This window comes from Dipodomys merriami, unplaced genomic scaffold (assembly GCF_024711535.1).
Source record: "Dipodomys merriami isolate MVZ:Mamm:240054 unplaced genomic scaffold, mDipMer1.0.p SCAF_97, whole genome shotgun sequence".
NCBI lineage: Eukaryota > Metazoa > Chordata > Mammalia > Rodentia > Heteromyidae > Dipodomys > Dipodomys merriami.
The window spans coordinates 3,000,196-3,022,287 of record NW_027206590.1 but is presented as its reverse complement, the minus strand read 5'-3'; the positions used below and the strand labels follow the sequence as shown (position 1 = coordinate 3,022,287).

Sequence of the window (22,092 nt, the reverse complement as noted above, 5' to 3'; positions counted from 1 at the left end):
GGCCTCCTTGTTAGCTTTGCTTGTCCTTGCTGGGCCTGGGTAAAGTTTTTTGGGTCCAGGAATGGCTTCATTTCCATGCATTTATTGCTTACCACTTTAGAGGAAGTTTCTTAGTTTCTCCATTCTTGTTGGAATTAGCTTATATCTAAGTTATTTTGTTAGTGGAATGAGTGTTGCCCCCTACCTGGTTACATCTCAACCATTTCTTTTTCTGGAAAGAGATATTTAGAGATAGCAGATAGGATGAAAATAGAGGTCTCTTTGGAGCTCATTATGTCTTTTCATTTTCTTTCTTTTTTTCCCCACTTCATCTAAATTTGTTAAACTTTTCTGCAGCAAGTCGCAGCAAGTTACTTAAATTCAATGAGCCTCTTTTTGCCTGTTACATATGGGGATATGAAATCCTACCTAGTACAGTTGAAAGGATTAAGTAAGAGAATGTGTAAGTCTATCCCAAAGTCAGAAAGGGAGTTGTCATTGTGATCCTCCTTTGAACATCGATTACTGTTTCTGTTCACCTGCATTCCTGACTTGAGTAGTCACACCTGTATTTTGAGAACCTGCTCGGACCTGGAGATAGTATGGTGGATGACACTGATCTACAGAAGACCTGCTGCCTTGTTACTTACTTGTATGTCAGAGGTGGAGATGAGTAAACAGGAATAAAATGGAGAAGTTAATACTTGGGAAGGGTTACAATATGGGCAGAGTCGATGAATATAGGTGGGAATGGAATGAGAAAGACACAGGTTCCAGGGGGGATGGGAATTGTATCCAGAGGCAGGCTTGCAAAGATGCTTCTTTGAAGAGTGGGATTCAAGCCAAGGTCTAAAAGGAGCCTGAGAACCAGCCAACAGCTAGAGCACAGGCCACTGGGTAGGAGAGCAACCTGGCTGATCAGAAAACCAGTGTAGCAGGAACAGAGAGAGAACAAAGGAAATCCGAAGGATACTGATGGTTAGCTGAGGCCAGGTAGCACCTTGTCAGCCTCTATGAAGTATTTGGATTTTCCTTTAAGTTTAATGGGAAACCCCAGGAGGGGAAGATGGAGTCAGTGATCCAGACACCATTGTTAAACATCCTGTGGCCTTGGGAGGGGAGACAGGAGACTGAAGCATTTCCTGGGTACCTAGGTGTTGCTTGCATCAATGTGAGGAGTGAGTTGGCAGAACTGTGGCCTAGAACTCCAGGTACTCTACTTGTTCCGACTCAAGTCTGGCCACTCTCCCTAAAAAGGCTAAAGAGATGACCAGTGCAGCAAAAGGAGATTCTTAATGAGGCATGGGCATGCTGCTGGAAGAAACATAGTAAGAACTTCAGCCCATTATGGGGGCACAGACAGGAGCTTTAGGTTTCATTACAAGCAAGAATTGGGACAGGTTGAAAGAGGTATGCATAATTAAATAGGCTCAAGCCAGTTGTGGCTAGGTAGATCGGTATCCTCATCCTGGTTGTGCAAGAGGTTCTGGAGAAGTCATAGTTGTAATCACTTGAGGGGAGCAATCTGATATCCATGAGATGATTACCTTCTGTTCCAATATTACAGGCAGTTGTCTTCATTTTGGTGGTAGTGATGGTCTGTCTCTTTCTCAGGGGTAGTTCCAGTTCTCATCTTATCCTAATGATGTTATTGATCAATCCTATGTTTCCCGGATCCCAAGGTGGCTTCAGAGAGAACGAATCAGAACAGAGGCAGAAAAAAACAGAAGCAAGCTTTCTCCTGTTTTTAATTACCCTTTAGGTATTTGCAGGCCCAAGTAAGGAGTCACTGCTACTTAACAATAGTGATTTCTAAGTATCTGATATAGAACTTGGATAGTAGGAATGGAAAGGGTTTGCATTCAGGCAAACTTGGAGGAGATAGCCAATATTAAAATATATCCCTAATTCACTGTCTATAGAACATGAGGGGGAAAAAAATCAAGTGCTAGCTCTAGATTTTCAATCTGTGTAATAGGAACAGAAGAGATACTGTTTGCTGAAGATAGATCCTGCATAGAGGGGCTGCAACAGGCAACCAGTTAATATGTGTTGAGGAACAGATCAGTGTGAAGAAGGCAGCAGGAATAGCAATTCCGCATGTAGTAAGAGCCACTACTTTCATCTATAATATCAAAGCAGTAGAATCCAGGATTGTGAGAAGAATAGAGAGGCCAGCTTACCCAGACAAGTTGGAAATTGTTGAGCCTGGTGTTGGAGGTCATAGGGTAGGGTACCAAATCACCTGCGAAGGGAATAACACAAGTACTTCCAGTTGCCAGAAAATTAGCATATAGTTTGTGAATATGAGATTCCCAAAAACGTTTGTGTGAATCTTTGAATTTTCCAAGGATTCTGCAGAGCCTGAAGATGGGGTCGTAAGTTTTCTGATTTAGACAGCAACTCCAGAAAGTCTAGAACACCTTGACCTTGGATATCCTCTGTTTAATCCAGGTCTTCTTTCCTATCCTCACACTGTCTCTTCTTCATTCAGTCTTGTTCATATGGGCCCCTGCCCAGCAGGCTGCTCTTTACCTTGGATCTAGGAATGGGGATCCTGCTGCACAGGATCTACCATGAAAAGCTTCCCCATTAGTCCCTTGTGTCTGTGATAGCTTCCTTCCTAAAAGTCCATAATTCCTATCAACTTTTACAGGAAACCCCTGGCTTTGCCTTATAATGAAGTTTAGTCAAGTGTCCTTGGTTTTATTATTGCTTTTCTAAAACGTTTGAAAGCATCTTATAAAAAATCCCAGAAGTAAGACTTAGAAGAAAATAGCAGGCTGCCAAATGCGGAGATGGCAAGTTTTGAGCTTAATAGATATTAGCACAGTGTTTTGCCCAAACATCTATCTTGCTCCAGGTACATGTTATCTTTTCCAAGTGCCAATCCTGATAAACATTATTTTTGTCAAGCTGAACTCCAGATAAAATCTCTCATCCCACCCCCCAGTCTATCCTGATACAATCTCATTCTTCATTTCTTATTTCTTCCTAAGGGATAGTTTGAATTTGTCAAAAGTAAAGTGGTGATACAGAGTCTTTTTTTAAACCTTTTCTCCTTATTTATATATTTATATATATATATATATATATATATATATATACACACACACACACACATATGTATGTATCTATGTGTAGTCTCCAAAATTAGAATGTAGCATTCCTGCAAGTCAAACTGATAAAGAGAGATGGAGACTGTAAAGAAGGAGAAATTAAAAAAATCTGAAAAAAGACAATCAGAAACAAAGGGATGTCCAGGCAGGCTTTTGCTTGTTTTCTCTTGTTTTTTAATTTACAATTGAACTGAGCACGATAACATTGGTTTAAGAGCCATGCCAGTTCATAACTGAGAGGTGCTGTGGAGGAATCTACCACATGCCCAATGATACTTGCCCCCATATCTTTTTGAAATGTGTTAGAACATTATGTATGCCATTGAGTGGCTCTGTAGCCATTGCTGAAGTTAATAAATGCAAATACATAACACTGCTTGCCTTTGACAGCTGGCTCTTTCTAGTGATCTCCTGTCCACCCTCTCCTTTAATGTTTTTTTTTGGGTCTAGCTCTGTAGTAAACACATGCTGGTCAGAGTTTTACTTTCTTGGTATGAAGTATAACAGTATGATGTAAAACATGTACTGATGGTCCAGCAAGCATGCATAGGATTTTGTGATTATGTCACAAAATCCATTGGCTGGAGATGACAAGGTTTGTCAGGAAGCCTAGAGAAGATAATACATTCTCCGTAGTTCCATTTCCTGAATGGACCACTGATAAGACATGAGTTTCTTTCCATGCTAATGCTTGTTTTCATGTGCTGTAGGGAAAGGGAACTTCTTTTCATCAGATTTGGCATAGGCGTAATCTCAGAAGAAGCAATCTGGGTCCAGGGCTCTGCTGGTTTGTCTGTTGCTTGCTATTCAGATTTGCTTCTCCTCTGTGTTTCAAACTGGACATTACTGTCCATAATTTCATTTCTTTAAAAACCTAAAATAACTGATTTTTATTTGAGTGAAACCACCAAGAATAAAAATTGAAGTTCATGGCATTATGGCAAGCATACATTTTGAGTAAATAATAATTTTCTGTGCCAACCTTGGTAGCATACACCTATAATTTCAATTACTCAGGAAAATCTTCAAGGATAGCCCAGGAAAACTTAGTGAGACATATCTCAAAAAAAACCCATACAGACAAAAGGGCTGGGGACATACCATGCTCAAGGTCTTGAGATCAGTTTCTACTATCATATCAAAATGGACAAAAAAAAATAGTTTTCCAGTCTTTACTATGACGAATGTAAAATGAAATTTAAATCCTTGTTCAAGAATCACCCTATGTGGCCATCTTGATTTGTATAACATTTTAGCTACAAAAAAAGCAACTCATTAAACATTTTTACTGTAAAATATGAGGCTCCTCCACACATATGATTTGCCATTCTTGGAATAGAGCATTGAGATTTTATAAGGGCTATGAATATTTCATAGAAAAATAACACATTTATTGCAAGAATTTTTTTAACTGAGATCAGTGGAAAACCATGAACTTTTTCATCTTGAGTACTGCAAAGCAGCTTAAGAAACTCAGAAATATTTCTGCATCCCTTTCCATCATCAAAAGCCACATGGGCCAGGTGCTTATGGCTCATGTGTATAATTCTAGTTACTAAGGATTCTAAGATCTGAGGATTGCAACTCAAAGCCAACTTAGGCAGGAAAGTTGGTTAACTACCAAAAAGGCAAAAGTAGAGGTATGGCTCAAGTGGTAGAATATCAGGCTTGAGTGAAAATGGTAAGCAAGCATGCAAAGCCCCTAAGTTCAAGCCCATATGCTAGCACCGAGAGAGAGAGAGAGAGAGAGAGAGAGAGAGAGAGAGAGAGAGAGAGAGAGAGAGAGAGAGAGAGAGAGAGAGAGAGACCAACATTGATAATTGAAGTGAAATATTTACTAGTCAGACCTTCTCTTGCATAGGACAAGATCATCACGTATGTTTAATTTTTGCATCTGATGATCCAATAACAAAGGTGTTATGTCTTACTCTTGCATGCATATACACATACATACATACACACATAAATATATACATACATAAATACTTATGGGAGAGGGAGTCAAGAAACTGGCTAGAGACAGGCTGCTTCTTCAAGCTCAGCCATTAGTAAGTGGTACTAAAATTTTTGGAGACGTTGGGGCTATATAGAGAGAGATTGATGTTATAGGGCCTAGTGGAAGCAGAGAATGACCAAGATTGACTAGAATGTGAATTTATTGTGCTCTTCCACTGGTCTATGTTCAGGATTTGGGATACAGTGTAGTCTGAGTTTCTAGGATACCCCTTTACTTTTCAGTCTTTATAGCTGTCTTCTAAGCTACCTGGTGGTCTAGGGCAATCCTTGCCCCAGCCAGCATGTGGCTAAATTAGGTAGGAAATAGAGCACAGCACACACCACCATTTTTTTTTTTACATGGTTGGGGTGATTTTGGTGCTACTCATGATTGTTTTATGTCCATACATACATTCTTTGGACATCATGAAGAAAGAAAGGGGGCAAACTTAGAAGCAGGAAGAGTCAATGGCCCTGTTGTAGATAGAGTCATCTAAAGATTAATTGCCTTGAATTTTATTACTTAGGACATATTCGAAGTTTTGAAATCATTGAATCAGAAGTTTCAAGGGTGAGAGCTGCTATCATTGCTCATTAAATAGCTACATCTTAGCTATGGATGCAGCAAACTGGTGTTAAAAATGTTTCCATTTTATTCCGTCTACTTAATGAAGTCCTTCAAGACAAAGTTCTTGTAAATAATTCCTTAAAAGAAAGCAGCCAGAGCTCATTTTGCGGATCACAGAGAAATGAATCCAGACATCTTCCCCCCCAGCATTGTGGATGCAATTCTTTTTAGAAGCTTGTGAGGAACTCTTTTTTGACTGTTTTTCCATCTTTGCCAGAAGATCCCCAAGGCCTTTGTTGGAACTCAAGTTTGCTACCCTTGCCAAAGATAACTTCCAGAAAATCGCTCCAGGGAATCTTTGGGTAAAACATTCCCTGTTTACCTCGTAACAAGTGAGCATTCTCTGCCTGGCATCACTGCCGTTTTCCTTCCCACTGCCAATCCAATGGCTTGCATCTGGAAATTCAGAAACTGGCTCCACCTGGGGGACCCTGTGTCTCCTTCTGATTTATACACAGTGTAGAAATCAAATCTAGGGGCAAGTCCACATCATTAACTTTGCTATGGCCATTCAGTGAACAGAACAACAATAACAAAAATAACAAATAGTAAATAAGGAATTTCCAAGATCAGATTGAGCTTTCTACATTTTTCAAAAATGACTTTGGCTTTTTAAATATGTTTTAGAATTTCAAGTGCTAATCAAGGACTAGGAAATGTTTATGTAAATTAAAGTAACATTAAAAAGTAAAGTAAATTTTAAAAACACATCATGGGCATAGCCCTTCGTGGAGGATGAAAATTCAATGAACTGCAGGCACCTATGGCTGGTCAAGAGGTGAGAACTAGAACCAAGATGGCCAGTCAGTGAGTAATAGAGTCTTGCTGTGGAAAGAGAGTAACATTAAGGGAAGAATGAAAATTCAGGGGATAAAATAGGACCTAAGCTTGGAAGAACTAGATTGTAAGGAAATTGAGAACCTGTTGGGTTGGCAACTTTTATTTTTGATCACTATACTCTACCTCCAGACATCCTGGGTCTATTCATGTGGATGGGGCATTTGCTACCTTGATAGTTCTTAAAAAGTTTCCCAAATGAGTGTAATGATAGGCAGAATTGAGTACCACTGGCCCATGGGATCAGCAGATGAAGCAAGAACAACCACTTTCACAAACGAGACTGGATTGTTTTTTGTTTGTTTTTTGTTTTGTTTTGTTTTGAGGATAAGCAGTTGTGGGAATGAACGAACATTCTAGTATGGTACCAAAAGAACTACTGAATCAGAGATAAGAATTCTGAGTTGAAGACTTGGCCCCTGCTAGAGTGATACTGAACAAGTTAAATCGTGTGTCTATGTCCTCTTTTTCTCTTTTCTTTGGTCAATAGTAGTTAAATCACCTCATTACAGCATTGGATAAAATGAAGATTAGATGGCACACACAGCATATGAGTATTGACCATCTATCAGTAGGAACTCACCAAGTGTTTGTTTGGAACATGATGGATGACCTTGAAGAAGATCAAGTTGCTTTTGTCTATTTCCAGACTGCCAATGTCTTGGAAATAGAAGTAAGAGTATTACCCCAAGGTGGGCAGGCTTAGAGGCAGATTACAGGCTGAGAGGACTAACCAAAGACCTGTGATTGACAAACTGGCCACAAATGATACTCAGATAGGCTCACCACTGGTTTTTGTAAATTGACTTTGTTAGAACACAGCCATAACAATTGGTTATGTAATTCTGTGGCAGTTTTTAGACTAGGGTAAAAGAGTTGGGAACTTAAACTGCGGCTCACAACCTGCAAAGTGAAACATATTCTCTGCATGTCTACAAAAAGAATTTTTTTTGACAACCACTGTGTTAGTCTTGCCTTGGAAATGGAATGTTTGACATGAAATGAGAAGAGCAAGCGCTTCGATCATCAAGAAGGAAACATTGGCGGGCCTTGGTGACAGATTGTATGGGAGGAGACTTTGACATATGAAGATTAGGAATGGAGACTCTGTAACATCCATTGAAAAATGCAGCAGGACAGCATTCCTGAATTCTGACCCTGAGTAAAATAGGCTGGGTTCCTAAAGAGATGTGGCACTTATAGAAATGAAATCCAAGAAATAGAAAAAAGAGGTTTCATGTTATTATTATGATTTTTTTTGACGGTAGTAGGGGCTGAACTCCGGGCCTGAACAAATGAAGCACGGATACTCACTAAAGACCACATTGAAAATGAACTTTACTACTTGTGGGAGAGGGTATGTGGGAGGGGAAAAAAAAAAACAGAGAGAAAACGAAGAGGTGACACTGTTCAAGTAGAAATGTACTTATTACCTGACTGTAACCCCTCTGTACATCACCTTGACAACAATAAAAAATAAAAGTAAAAAATTAACAATAACTTTTAAAAAGAGATATGGCACTGTCACTACTACCAGGGCCTGATCTACCTGCATAAAAGATTCATTCTAGCCTGGGCCCTGTCTGTGAATATACTATGCAATCCTATCCATTTGCAAGTGGCTGCTCACACATAGATAGTGCTAAAAGTTGGAGGGGGGCGGGGGGAGGAAGAACCTGCAAAAATTGAGATCATTACTTAGGACATTTGGGATGGCAAGTCCCTAATCCCTGTCATTGCACTGCACAGAGGTTGATTTTCAATTTTCCCTCTTTGTTTTGAATCGTCGATGTTTTGATTCTTAATTCAGAGCATTCATCTTGAGTGGGTGCTGAGATTCAAATTCAATGATAAATTCATGTTTGTTGAGAAGTTATGAAGGGAAGAGAAAGATGTTGGGAATTAAGGTTTTGAATAATGTTTGACATTTTCAACTCAAAGTGGGATGAACTGTAGATCAACACACATAGACATTTTGTGATAGGGAGATGCACGCTATACACATAAATGAATATGCCACACATCTAACAGCAAGGATTACCAGAACAAAGAAAAAGGAATCCTATCTCTCTATTGCATGTTCTTGTCTTGCCTCCAGGCTTAGTGGAGTAAAGGATGAGGGAAGAGAAAAAGAAAGAAATTTGAGGATTACTCTGTTGAGTGCTGAATCGGAGTGTTTAGGCATGAGTATGAACCACTCCCTACAGCCTCATCTGTTGTGATGCTTTGTCTCCTGTTGGTGGTGCTATTTTCACTAGCTTGCAGGAACTTTAGGAGAGGTAGCTTAGCTGGAGGAAGTCAGTCACTGGGCCTTGTGCCCCTGAAGAGTATACCTGGCACTAGGTCCCTTTCTCTTGCTCTGCATGGCGGTGAAAAGCTCTTCCACCTCATTCTGCCATGACTTCCTGCCCAAGTGCTTTGGACCAAGCAACCATGGACAGCACCTCTGAAATGGTGACCCACAGTTTATCCTTCCTATGTCAGGTTATTTCTTTCAGATACTTTGTCACAGAGATAAGTACCAGGAAATGGGTACTTGCAAGGGGGAGAGGGACAAGGGGAGAGGGTTAGAAGAATAAATGGGGACAGAAATAGAAAATGTAGGCAAGAATGCATGGGAAAAATAAAGGAGTAGGTGGAAGATGTTAAGGGATGACACAGATCAAGATGCATGCTATACATGAATTGCTTGGTTAAATGGCAAAAAATTCAATACATAACCTAAAAATTAAGAGAAATGAGGAAAGAGTTGGAGTGGGAAGGGTAGGTGAAAATTTTAAAAGGGATGACATTGATCAAGTGGCACTGTATTTGTAACTGCTCTGAAGGGCAACTCCTTTGTTTAACTACTTAAAGAAAATAAAAATATTCTAGAGAAGGAAAGGAAAGGAGGGGAAGGAAAGGAAAGAAAAGGAGAGGAAAGGAAAGAAGGGGAGGGGGGAAAAGAATACATTAGGTACTGGAAAAGCTGAGTACTTTCCCTAAGATATGGAGTGCTTGTTTCTGTAGTGCTGCAACACAGCCACGGCTCAGTTTATACATGTAGACTCTTTGGATTACTTGTTTGTAATGGGGAAAGTAGAGATGGTTTAAATATGCCTACCTAGCATGTCACAGGCAGGCATCATCTGCAGTGGATCCTTCTGCCCGCTAATGGAAGCTGGGTACTCAGCTTTCCCCACCTGCTCCCAGCCTCCATGTTTCTTGAGTAAACACATTGCTATCAGGTGTGTAACCTTTTTTCAGTCTCTTGATAGAACTTTTCAAAATGGGTAGAAAGGCTTCAAAAGCTTGGGTAGGAGCTTGTAATTGGCCAGCCCTGTGACAATACCATCCTGAACAACCTGATATCACATCTCTTTATAGATTCAGACTGTGCCTTTGATTTGCCATCCTCGGCAGTAGAATTTAGTGTGTCCTCTTGGTTGCATTGATAGGAGAGGCTCAGGTGCTTGAGCATTTAACCCTGAGGTGATTAAAAAGGGTGAGAAAAAAAAAAAGGATCCACATTCATTATGGCCAAAAGAGACATCAAACAGCCCTGGGCAGAGGCCAAAGCAGCTTGGGCAACTCAGGTGAACCATGTAGGGTATAAATTATCACAGTCTTTGATCCTCAAGTTTTATGAGTCACAGAGACTCTGGGATAGCTTAGAAGCTCAGTGGGGTCTAGGGAGGAAGGAGAAAGACTCTAGCCATAGATACAGAAGGAGGGCTTTTTACAGACAACTGAGAATGTAATTTTCTAGAGCTGTGAATGTGGGCTTAGTAGCCTTAGAGGCAGCCTCCAGTGTGGCTGGAACCTGGGATTTCTGCAGAGTGGAAACAGAAAGTTCTGGCGGCTTCAGGTATGCCTTGTATCTCTGGAGCTCCTCAACCATAAGCCTACATTGAGCACTTACTGTATACAAGCTTAGTATCTTAGGTATATGAGGTTTTTATATTGGCAACACTGAGCATGGTAGGGCATATATGTAATCCCAGCACTTAGGAAGATGCTGAGTTTGTGGCCAGCCTGAACTGCTTTAGCTAATGAGACCATGTCTCAAAAGAAATGTTAGGAAAAACTTGAGACTTGGACATTTGAAATAGCCTGTTTTATAAATTCATTTTAAGTGTGTAGTTCATAGGAGACATAAGATAGAGCTAGCTGTAAATTCTGATGCCACCATACTGGTTGTGTGACTTTGAAAGTCATATACAGCTTCTCTGCCTTGGCTACTTTTGTAGGTTTGTGTGATTGCTTGCACACAAGGGTAATAGTTGGATTTTGCTTTGAAGCAAACAAAAATAAACAAACACCTACAGATTGGTCCTGGCTCTATTTTCTTTTGGTTGCTCTTAATGCTTTTATTCTTTGTTAGTCCTTCCAGAAATTATCAGCTACTATGTCACTACAAAATAAGATCCTGGTATTGTCCCACTGAACTGTGGATCTTCAGAGGAAACACTTAGTATACTGGACAGTTTACTAAATACTGTATGATAAGGGTACATCTCCACAGCCCTGTGTATACAAATTGCTGAACTCTACATACAAATTGCTGCTAGAATATTCTAAATGATATTTTCCCCATATCTGAAAATAGATTCCTCTGAGAGCTAATGCTTTGAAAACAAGGTTTTGGCAGTTTATTTATAAACCTTTTTTTTATTAGCACCAATTAGTGGGACAAGGGAGTTTCATATTAACACATCCATAGATGAATATAATACACATTGATCACACTCTGGCTTTCCTCACTCTCCTTCGTCCCGCCTCTTCCTCTACCCCAACCCATCACAAGAAGCTTCACTGATAATTTCACACTTGTACATGAAGGATGTTGACCACATTCAGCATCCTTCATTCTGTCCATTTGTTAATCCCCTTCTAGTTCCTGAATGGATGGATAGGGATTTACAAGAAGAACTCAGTACACTGTCACTGATGTCACTTGCTTCTTTCTACTCCTCCTCTTTTGCTCTGTTTTACTTCCTTAGACTCTTCTTCCCTGTTTCCCCCTTCTCATTCATATTCATACTGTGTTATTGTTCAGAATGTCTACCTAGAAACATGGCACCAAGAAGACACTGCATTTAATTAGGAATAATTATATTACTTCTCCAAGAAGCATATTAGTTTTTATTACCATATTAAGTCACTCTGTTCTCAACTTTGTTCGCACTTCAATCTGGATGCATTTATTTCTAATTCACAGTCCATCTGCTTTCCCTTAAAAAGTGAGATTGCGGAAGGAGTCTGAGGTAGGTAGCTGTGTATGTCTGGGTTTCTTTCCAGGCTCACTCTTCCCTGGTGTCTCCACCTGCAGATGGAAAGCCGGTGTCCCTGTCTCCGCTGGATTCCCAGGCACACAGCCCAAGGTACACGGCCTCCAGCCAGCGGGAGCGAGAGAGCCTGGAGGTGCGCATGCGAGAAGTGGAGGAGGAGAACCGTGCCCTCCGCAGGCAGCTCAGCCTGGCCCAAGGTCGTGGCCAGGGCCACCGCCGTGGCAACCACTCCAAGACCTACTCCATGGAAGAAGGGACCGGGGACAGCGAGAACCTGCGGGCTGGCATCGTGGCTGGCAACAGCTCTGAATGTGGGCAACAGCCGGTTGTGGAGAAGTGCGAGGTAAGGAGTACCAGGCCAGAGAGGGGTCCATGTGCACCTTTGTTTCCCTCCTTCCTCTCAGAATTGTCCTAGAAGTGCAGACAGGTGCCTTCGGAATGTTGGCATTCTTGGCTTGGGCCTAGGTGTGGATCCGGGTTGGTCACGAGCTGTTCTGAATGGACTGGGCCAGCTTCAGTTCTCTCATCTGAAAAGTGGGATGAAAAGATAAGGAGAATTACTGATGAACCTACCACCTGTTTCCTTGCAGATGATTTTGCCATGTTCAAGGTTTCTGTGGCCAAATATCATCCGGGGACCTTCGTTACTTAGAATGTGCTGTGAATGGTGCCCCTCTGAAGTTGTGGTCCTATCAGCAGTTCCCCTTAGCTTCATTTTTCCTTTATTGTATGAACAGCCTCTGCAATTCGGAACCAGAGAATAGTTCTTTGATGTCTTATGGCTTACTCTGGTATCTTTCCTGTCAAGGTGTTCTCTCTTAGTGAGACTTTGGAAACTTGGGACACTGAGCTATCCTACTGCACTTCTCCTGCCAGCCTTGGAATCCTGTATTTGTACTTATGTAGTGTCCTGGAAACATACGGAAACACACACACACACACAATTTTCTGGTGACAATTAATTAGAGCATGCCAATTAAAACCAAGATGTTTGGTTTTTAACCACCTTTAATTTCAGTTGAGTACTTGAGCAGGCTGCCTAACCTCTATGAATTTCAGGTGACATGTCACTAAACATCAGAATGCAATAATTGCTTCACCAGGTATTTGTAAAATTAAGTAGTATGGTCATATAAAGCCATGAATAGTTCTTTTTACATAGCACCTTTGCAATTATCGGTAATTGGTATTATTTTTAGTTAAATACAAACATTACCTGCTGTTTCTTTATTCCACCTTTTAGAATAAGCAGTATTAGACTTCAGACTCCCTGAAGAAGTTACACCTTGTAATCCATGGCATCAGTCCATGTGGATGAGTTGTTAGTGACATTGTTATTGCAGTGTAATGTGTGGCACAGAATGCAGGATTTATCCAATATGGGAGTTCAACAGTAAATAAGGAGACTGTAGACTGGAATATACAAGACAACCTCTGAAGAGTCCAGGATTTCTGTGGATTCCTAAGCCTAGATAAATATTGGTAGAGAGGTGGATAGAGAGAAAGGCAGGTGGAAGAGATCTACAATTACTGTCATGGGGGTAGGAAACATGGAATGAATATATAGTTACAGCAGGAAAGAATTTGGGACAGAATAAATTGGTTCTACACCAAACCCTGAGAACCTGGGTGCAGATGTGGTTCTAAAACCTCATTCATTCACTCACTCAATCAGAAGTAGTCCTAAAACCGAATTCATTCACTCCACTCACTAACTCAGTAAACAAGTTTGCCTCCTAATTTCTTTATTCCATGCTCTTTAGTGGCCATGGAAATTCCATTGGTGAACAAACTCTCTTTCTTCTGGGTTTTCCAAATAAAGCAATGGAGACATCAGTAGATAGTACGAGCTGCATCTTTTCTCCCCAAGGAAATATGGCAAGCATGCTGCCATAATACTGGACACATCCAGTCCTTGGATTACTTAATATCTCTACTGCACACTTTTGGAACTAGGTCCTCAGTGAGGCTGGCAAAGTTCCTCTATCTGTGTTGACTTAGGGGCATCTTAATTTGAGTAATCTCTAGTCTTGTGTTGTTGCAGACTTGTTAGATTTCTCTCAGATTCTTTGTTTTCATGTCACTGTAGTAGTTTCAGAATAGAGTATTTGGTTTAGAAGGGAATTCTACTAACATGGTAGAATGGCGTAGAATGAGGAAGAAATGTTACCATGTATTTTCATTCTTATGACTCTGCTGTTGGTCAAAAAAATAAAGTAGGAGAATAGATGGGATAAAGGAGGCAGAAGGAGCCTGTAAGCTGTGTATGCTGAGAGAATTATCTTCCTACTGTTGTCTACATAGCTGGCACTTCCTTCCTTGTCAAGCCTAGAGATAGGTAACCATGCTATTTCACAAATGAGCTTTTGTCCTGAATGGTTTGCAAAATAATGGAGGGAGAAGACCACATACTAGTTTTGGAGCTGATAGCTATAAAATGAAACCTGGCCATATTGTGAGACTCATAGACGTCTGGCTTTGAGCATGGGATATCTCCTTTCTGTGTCTCAATTTCCTTGTTTGTAAGTTGTAGATTAAAATCAAAATTTCTGCTTCCTAGTACTTCAGTGCTGGTGACGAATACTAGAATTTGAGAGAAATTCTACAGTAGTTGTATTAGTATTATATTTCATGGTAAAACATTTTTTAAATGCCAAATACCATTAGATGAATTAAGATTTGACTCTTATTTGTCCTTGTATTTAAAGTAAAACTTGTACCTGACTTCTTTTTAGATACCATTGGCAAAATTATTTGCCACAGTACCTTCAGCTATTATCTATCTTCAACAGAGTCTGGAAGGACATATTTTATTAGTGAAGCCACTAATGTCTCCACTGACATTGGAATTGTGCTACTCTGTTCACAAATGGACATCTCATATCCCTTGGGTGGCTTCTATACTTGGATGCAAATTAGAACATATCAAAACTATGATCCACTCAGACTTCCTTAATCATAGTCTGGTACTAGGGCCAAAAATATAGTATTAAACAAACCTATCCAGGTGACTGAAATAGAGATGATTTCAAAACCTTTGTTTTAAGGTACAATGTAGGTGAATAATACGATTCTCTTTAATCCTGTATTCCTTGAAATATCAGTTAGCAATATAGGAATTTAGCCCTTTCACCTACTCTTGTCAGAACTTATTTACTAGTTTTAAAAATTTGTACCTGAGAGTTAGATGTTGCTCATTTGTTCTTTGCTTTGTGCTTCTTGTTCATTTATTTCCTATACCCCTAAAACTTTACTCATACTGCAATGCACCCTTGTCTTGTTGAGAGCTTGCATATGGGCGTTTGAATGCTGTATAACCTTGAAGTGATTTACTATCCATGTGTAATCACATTGAAATGATGACTACGTACCCATTAGCAGTGTATGTCCTGTCTCCTTCATTTGGTGTAAGAGTTTAGTGGAAAAGTCAAAGAACAAACAAGAAGTGTCAGTCATCGGACTTAAAATAGGCCTCCCTTCTTTCAGATTCTTTTCCATTACAAGGGCTGAAGCTTGTCTTCAGATCTCGTCAGAGTGTATGGCCACATAATCAAGGACATTGCTGTCATCAGTGCTTGGACTCAAACTTCTCCAACTTCTGACAAGTCTTTCTGAAAACTTCACTACAATGACACCCAGGTTGTCATCAGAGATTTCTGGTGATAGAAACAACAGGTCCCTTTCATTGTCTCCTAATTGTGTGGCCTTCAAATAGCCTGTTTTATTCATAAATACTTCTGTTCTGGGCAATGCTGTTTGAGTCAAAGCCTAGTTTCTGGGTGCCTTGGTGCTTGAAGTCATGTGATCCCTTTTGATTTGCACTAGAGCTGATGTATGTACGATGTGTATAGTTTTCTTGCCCCTCTGGTTCTGCTCCATCCTGGGAGTGAGCTGTGGTACAGCAGAAAAAATTACTATAGCAGGAAGCAGGAATTCCAAAGAGACTTTCCTTTGCCACTTTCTACAACCTTGCACAATTCACTTCATGCTTGGAATCTATGTCTCTATAAAATGAGAACAATGGAAATGAGAACAATGGTTAACTCTTTCAGTGGATAAAAGTAGATGCAGGAAAGGGGACAGTCTCATGTGCTTGTTACAGATGCTCTTCTTTTCTGTGTCTGACTAACAAATGCCCTAAGACTTACTGCTTAAAATAGTAAATTTCATTTCATGAGCTCTCCGTAGTTCCTGGGATTCATAAAGGGCTTATTTGCAATTACATTTAGGAATCCTCTATCTGGTGGGTTATTTTGTATGTAGAGCACCAGGGGTTGACCCAGAATCACCCGTCTTCTTGTGGATTCAGGGCCTGCCCATGTAGTTTCTCTGCCTGGGCTAGGTTGAGTTTTTTCATATCATGGCAGCTCTGGGTGGAAAACTGTTTACATAGAAGCCAAAGGTTCTCAGTCTAAAGATCAGACATAAAGTCTGATACACAGTGTCATAGTGCCAAAGTGCCCTTTGTTGTTAGTTGCATAGTGCCATAGTGTCATTTGTTGTTAGTCACTGGAGGCTAGATGGAATATTGTTCACCTGGAGTACCAGCTACGCTGAATGGAGGTAAACATGTGAGATCTGATTTGTAAAACAATTTGAAGTAAAAGGAAGGGAATGTGGCTTAAGTCATAGCAAGATCAAAGTCTTGAGTGAAATCCCTAATACTGTCATTACACGCAAGGACCAGTAGTGGTCACAAAACTCCCATCCACTGACAGTGAAGAGTAGACCCCCACCTCATCTCCCAATTGGAGAAAATTCAGAACATTTTGGACATAGTTTAAAATCACCACAGTCATTATTATTTTCATGAAACATTGGTGACTGGTGCGCTATCATGTCAGATCATCCCATCCCATATGAGAATTTCTCTGTCTTCCCTTCTGTTCTTTGCTTTGAGCCTCATTTCTCTGTAGCAATGTAATATGAATGAGAGATAAGATTTGCCGTCTTTTCATTTGTAGCAGATACCATAGTAAAATGCTACCCTGAATTTAAGTTATACAATGTACTTTCTTCATTTTACAGGTTACTGAACTACTGCCACAAAGGTCACCCAGTCAGGAAGAGGTGAATCTAGGGGTTGAACCTTGGAAAATGCTTTTAGAAGCTGTTCTATGAACCCCTACACTTAAAGCTTGGTGACATGAGGCTTCTGGGAAGCCTCTAGCTCCAGACTGTATTGCGTGCCTGATACCTCATAAAGGGTAGAGGGTGACAAGTCTCAATGTTGGGGTCCTCTTTCAATCTGGAGGCTCTTGCAATCTCAGGACTATTCCTGAGTTCCTTACTGGATCTAAGCAAGAATCTGCTTGTTCTTGAAAAGAAGTGGGATCATTTTAAATTGCCTTCCAGATTGTGGCTACATTCGTTAGCTCATGTTGTGGTGGGGGGAAGGGGGTGCAGGGTTGAGGTTGGCATTTTCCTAGAGCCATTATGTTTGTAAAACTTGACACCTCTCACTTACATCTTCTGGGACCCCAGCTAACCCCACAGTATTTTGATCTACTTCAATTTTTTTTTCCCCACTTCATCTTTTAAGAATTGTACATAATAACTCAGCAGTGAAGGGCTTGCCAGCTGTCTGCCTGAAACCCACACTCTATTGGAAGATACCAGGGTAGCATTTGGATTCAGATTTCATTAGCTTCCTATGCCTTCTTTGGTGTATCTTTGAGGATGTAAATCCACTGAAAGATCCCCTCTGAAGGTCAGATCCCAGAGAGGAACATAGTGGGACTGTCTCATGCCCTGACTTTTAGGGACCATTGCTCCTATAGAGGTAGCTTAGGCTTGTTCCCTTGTGCTTTAGTTGTTTACTTCTTCATAGCAAGACATCCCAAAGTTTACCAGCTTAAAGCACTAGTTATCTTTTGTCTCATGTGGTTTGTGAAAATTGGGAACCTGGCAACACTCAGCCTGGGGATAGTGATTCTGAATCGTTAGTGAGGTAACTATTACATCCGTAGGGCTGCAGAGTCATCTGAAGGCTTGGCTGGGGCTGAAGCATCTACTTCTGAAATGGCTCACAGAATTACTGGTAGCCCAGGTTCCTTAGGATGGCTTGTGTGTTCTTGTAACAGCAGCTGGCTTATTAACCCAAAGTGAGCAGTAGAGGAAGAGCGAAGCTGCCATGTCTTACATAACTCTATGTCAGATGGCCTGTACTATTCTTCTGCTGAATTTCATTGGTCCCACTGTCATAGAAAAGGAAAAGGAATGAAAATAATGTCAGAAGACTCTTTGTGAACCTTGCTGAAAGTCAGTGGTCAGTCACAACTTGGCCAGGGCAAGAGACCAGATGTTTCACCACTTCCGATCTGGGCTTGGCCCAGAGTCTCCTTGCCTTGCTCTGCTTTGTAATAGTATGCTGTATTTTAAATTTTCTTTCAGAACATGTGTCATTGAGAACAGCAATGAAGATATAACTTATTTTAAATATGATGAGACTAGAGAGGAGTAAATAGTTTTGCCTAAGATCAGAAAGTTGCCACCCCAACTGAGTCTCCTCATCCTGGGTGTCTTTTCCCCTTCTCAAATGAAGGATAACTCCAGGATTCACAGAGCAAAGGGAATTAAACTCTGCCTTCAACAGTATCAGTATTCTATCCTGGATCATACTAGAAGGTAGAGGAGAAAGTAGAGGCATGAGGGAATTACCTGATCCCAGCTATGTGGATATTTAATGTTTATTTCTTGAATGTAAGTTCTTGTGCATGCAGCAAAGGCTTCCTGAAATAATGATAATAATAATAGTTATTAGTATTAAAATGATTAACGCTGATTACTGATACATATCTAATAGTCACAAAGTCCTAAGCCCTTCACATGAGCTGACACATTCATTATACCATCATATTTATAGATGTAGAAATAATTCCCAAGAGATAGAGTTGTGTTTGGAAATAGGGGGAAGAGTTGAATAGGTGTGAGGCCAAGACATTCCATATTGAAAGTATATTAGAAATAAAGAGAGATCAGCAAGGTAACCATCTGGATCTGAGCATAGGCAACTTGAAAGGGATGCTGTGGGTACTGATGCTTGAAGTACCTGCATTCCTGCATCTTGTAGTTATTAGATGCCAGGGCCTACACTTCGCACAGGGTAGCTCACCTAATTGTTTTAATCATCCTGATTTTATAAAGAGATTTAGCAAAACTGCATAGCTATAAAGTGATGATCAAGTTTATAACTTTTAAGATTATTCCTTACAAGACACATATCAAGAGAGTTACCGTGTTTAAGTGTACAGTTGTGTATTATTAGTATATTTACCATGGTGTGCCTTGAGACTCCAGGGCTATTCCCCTCGTTAGCATATCTTAGCTATGGTGATAAAGCTGCTATGAACATGGGTGTGCACATCTCCTTCTGAAGTCCTTCTTTCAGTTTTTTTCAGTATATACCCAGAGGTGAAATCACTCTTTCATATGGTAATTCTATTTTTAACTTTCAGTGGAATCAGCCATAATGTTTTCCACAGCCGCTGCCCCATTTCACTCTTCTCCCAGCATGCATACGGGTTGTAACATCTCCCTGTCCTCACTGTAGGTAGCAGATCTTAATACTTGCCATAGTGTACTGTGCTTTTTCAAGTTAAGAACCAGCTACACATGGATCATGAAGGACATTGAATGAATATGTCATCTGGCATTTCGCACAGGAGAAGCCAACTCCTCACTAATGCTGTGAGCTATAAAGTGTCTGCCTGGTGTTCCAAGTCTGGTCCATTCAACTCTCTTCCTCTGTGCCTGTCTTCCAGAAGGAGCCTTGCCTCCTCCTTTCTCCATCACACCAGTTCCTCCCTAGCCCAGGATTTTCCTCCCTGGATACCTGAAAGGTACATGCTGTGTTGTCACATGGCTGCTCCGTTCTCATCTTTTTAGATACAATTTCCAGGCTACTTTGATTCAGAATATTAATCTGTCTATATACATCTTGTCTGACTGCTTACTTTTTCTTTCTGGCCTCATTATCAATCATTATACATACATACATACATACATACATACATACATACATACATACATACATACATACATACATGCACCATTATATATCCATACATACATATCATTGTATATTTTTTTATCTTCACATAGTTGTACAAAGGAGATTGAATTCAATATTGAGAGCACAGTATCTTGATCAATGTCACCCCTCCTAGCCATCTATATTTAATGCTATAGATGGATCTCTCTCTCAGATTCTCAGGTGGTCTTCTTGATGCTGATGGTCCTTGTAGAGGTACCCACCATGAGTCAGGATTGAGCTGTTAGACAACGCATCTGTCCCAGGCCTGGTTTTATTTGTATCCATTAGGCTTCTGTCAATCTACCTCAGAAAAATCTGTGTCAATCCTCACTAGGCTTTCCAGTTTCTGAGTTTCTGAGTTTCTGATTCTTCTTTGGGTGTCTGAGTTCTTCATAATAAGAAAGTCAGATCTAAAACAGGTTAGGGATATACGATGGCCAGAATCATAAATGCTACATGACTTTTCCTTCACTTCCTTCAACTTGGGCTTTGACAGCAGTGGGAATGGGGTGACTTATAGTGATACCCCAGGAAGTCTGACCCTTCTGGTTCTCACACCTGGTCCTAAAACTTCCATGACTCTACCTCTCCTTGGCAAATTTCTAAAGACTTGGCTTCCTAAATCAGGTGGCATCTATTTGCTTGCTCATGATAGCAGCAACAACTTTGTCTTCGAGTCTTGTGGTTTACTATTGAGACCAAACAGGCAATGGTTCCCCAGAGAGCCATGGTGACCGAGAGGCCTGTGAGATACTTACTGTTCAGTGGCACATAAGTAGTTCAGTTTTTCATCTTAATGGTTACAGATGTGTCTCAATGAGGCAGGGCAGTGAGTTTCACAGCTCAGCTCTGGATTTCAGCCTCTCACTGAGCTACAGAGTACCTAAGCTACACCATGGCATCTCAGACTACTGACTTAACCTGTTCCCTGTCTCTGTTTTCCAGTTTCAGGTCTAAGAAGTAGAAAAATCTATGTATGGAAATGAAAACTCCTCACTTTATTAAGGCTGTGGTTGAAAATGAGAGGAAAGGTTGAATGACTTGTCCATGGTCATTAAGCTGGCCTGTGGCAGAGCTGGGGCCTCTGTCAGCCCCTCTGGCTCTCAAGGTCTTGTTCTTTGAGCAGAGCAGGGCTTTCCCAATTCCATCACTATGCCTTTTCCTCTCCCCAACAAGAGTGGTGACTCAGAAGCTTCAGCGCATGTGGTAGAAGGAGGAAGACACCCACCTTTACATGTCTTGTAGGAGAACATGAGAGCTGTGCCCTTCTATGATGGGAACTGAAGCAAGTCTTGAATGCCCCCTGCCATGTCATATTATAGCAGCTAGCTTCTGTTGAGTTTTCCTGAAGATACTGTCTCAGTGACCAGACTGAGCAGTGGTTCTCCATCTTGGCCTCTGGGCTAGCTGCAGACATACCTAGGTACTCTGCCCTTAGAAGCCCTGTGGGATACTGGTTAGAAGTTGAGGTCCATCTACTGGGTCCCCTCAACCACCCATGGAGTGTAATGTCCCATTTTGCAGTCATGGGGAGAAAGGAATACTCAAGAGGTGTACTTGGCTAAAGGGAGCACTCAGCAGGAGGGAACTCTCAGCTTCTCCTTGTGTTGATCTATTAAGCAGACATTGTTAAGAACAGGTGTGTCTCCCATCTTCCAGCTGGAACCTTGTGGAAGTTTTAACAGAGCCAGCACCCATGGTTTATAGAACAAATGTAGTCAGCTAAAAGATATGGAAGATTCTTACAGCTCCCTGTCCAGTGCCTAACCTGAGGAAGGTAATTATCACCTATTCATTGTCTCATATTTCAGTCTCCTAGGTGTCAGCAGCCAATGTCCACTTGAGATGCTTCCCTGCTCCCTGCTACAGTCTCCCCATAGGAGATGCTATAAACCACAGTACCCTATCAGGGTGCCCTAAAGGAGCACAGAATCAGGATCACAGCTAATGTTGGCAGTAAAGCAGCAGGGCTGGCTTAGCTTTGCCAAGCCACAGCTTGCCTACAATACCATAGTTTGGTACACATTTCTTTGGGGACACTACTTTTTCTTTGTATCTATGTGTGAGACAATACTTTCTGAGAACTACTTTCCCACAGGGGAAAAAGAGCCCAGCTAATTTTGTCTAGAATGATTGGGCTCTGAGAGTCACAGAAGCATTGCGGAAAGGAAGGATAAATGAGAACATCATTCCACCGTCAGTCCGTACTTTGTGGCAAATGGATACATG

The 22,092-nt window shown here is 40.9% G+C and overlaps 1 protein-coding gene across 8 annotated transcripts in view; it reads left to right on the top strand.

Moving 5' to 3' along the window:
* Positions 1 to 22,092, top strand: part of Large1 (LARGE xylosyl- and glucuronyltransferase 1) — a 461,800-nt gene that overhangs the window by 202,804 nt on the left and 236,904 nt on the right. For all 8 annotated transcript variants that reach the window (XM_070014410.1, XM_070014413.1, XM_070014406.1 and 5 more), the window contains one exon: positions 11,870 to 12,171. In XM_070014410.1, coding sequence (XP_069870511.1) covers positions 11,870 to 12,171 — 302 coding nt within the window. The remainder of the gene's footprint in view (positions 1 to 11,869; positions 12,172 to 22,092) is intronic.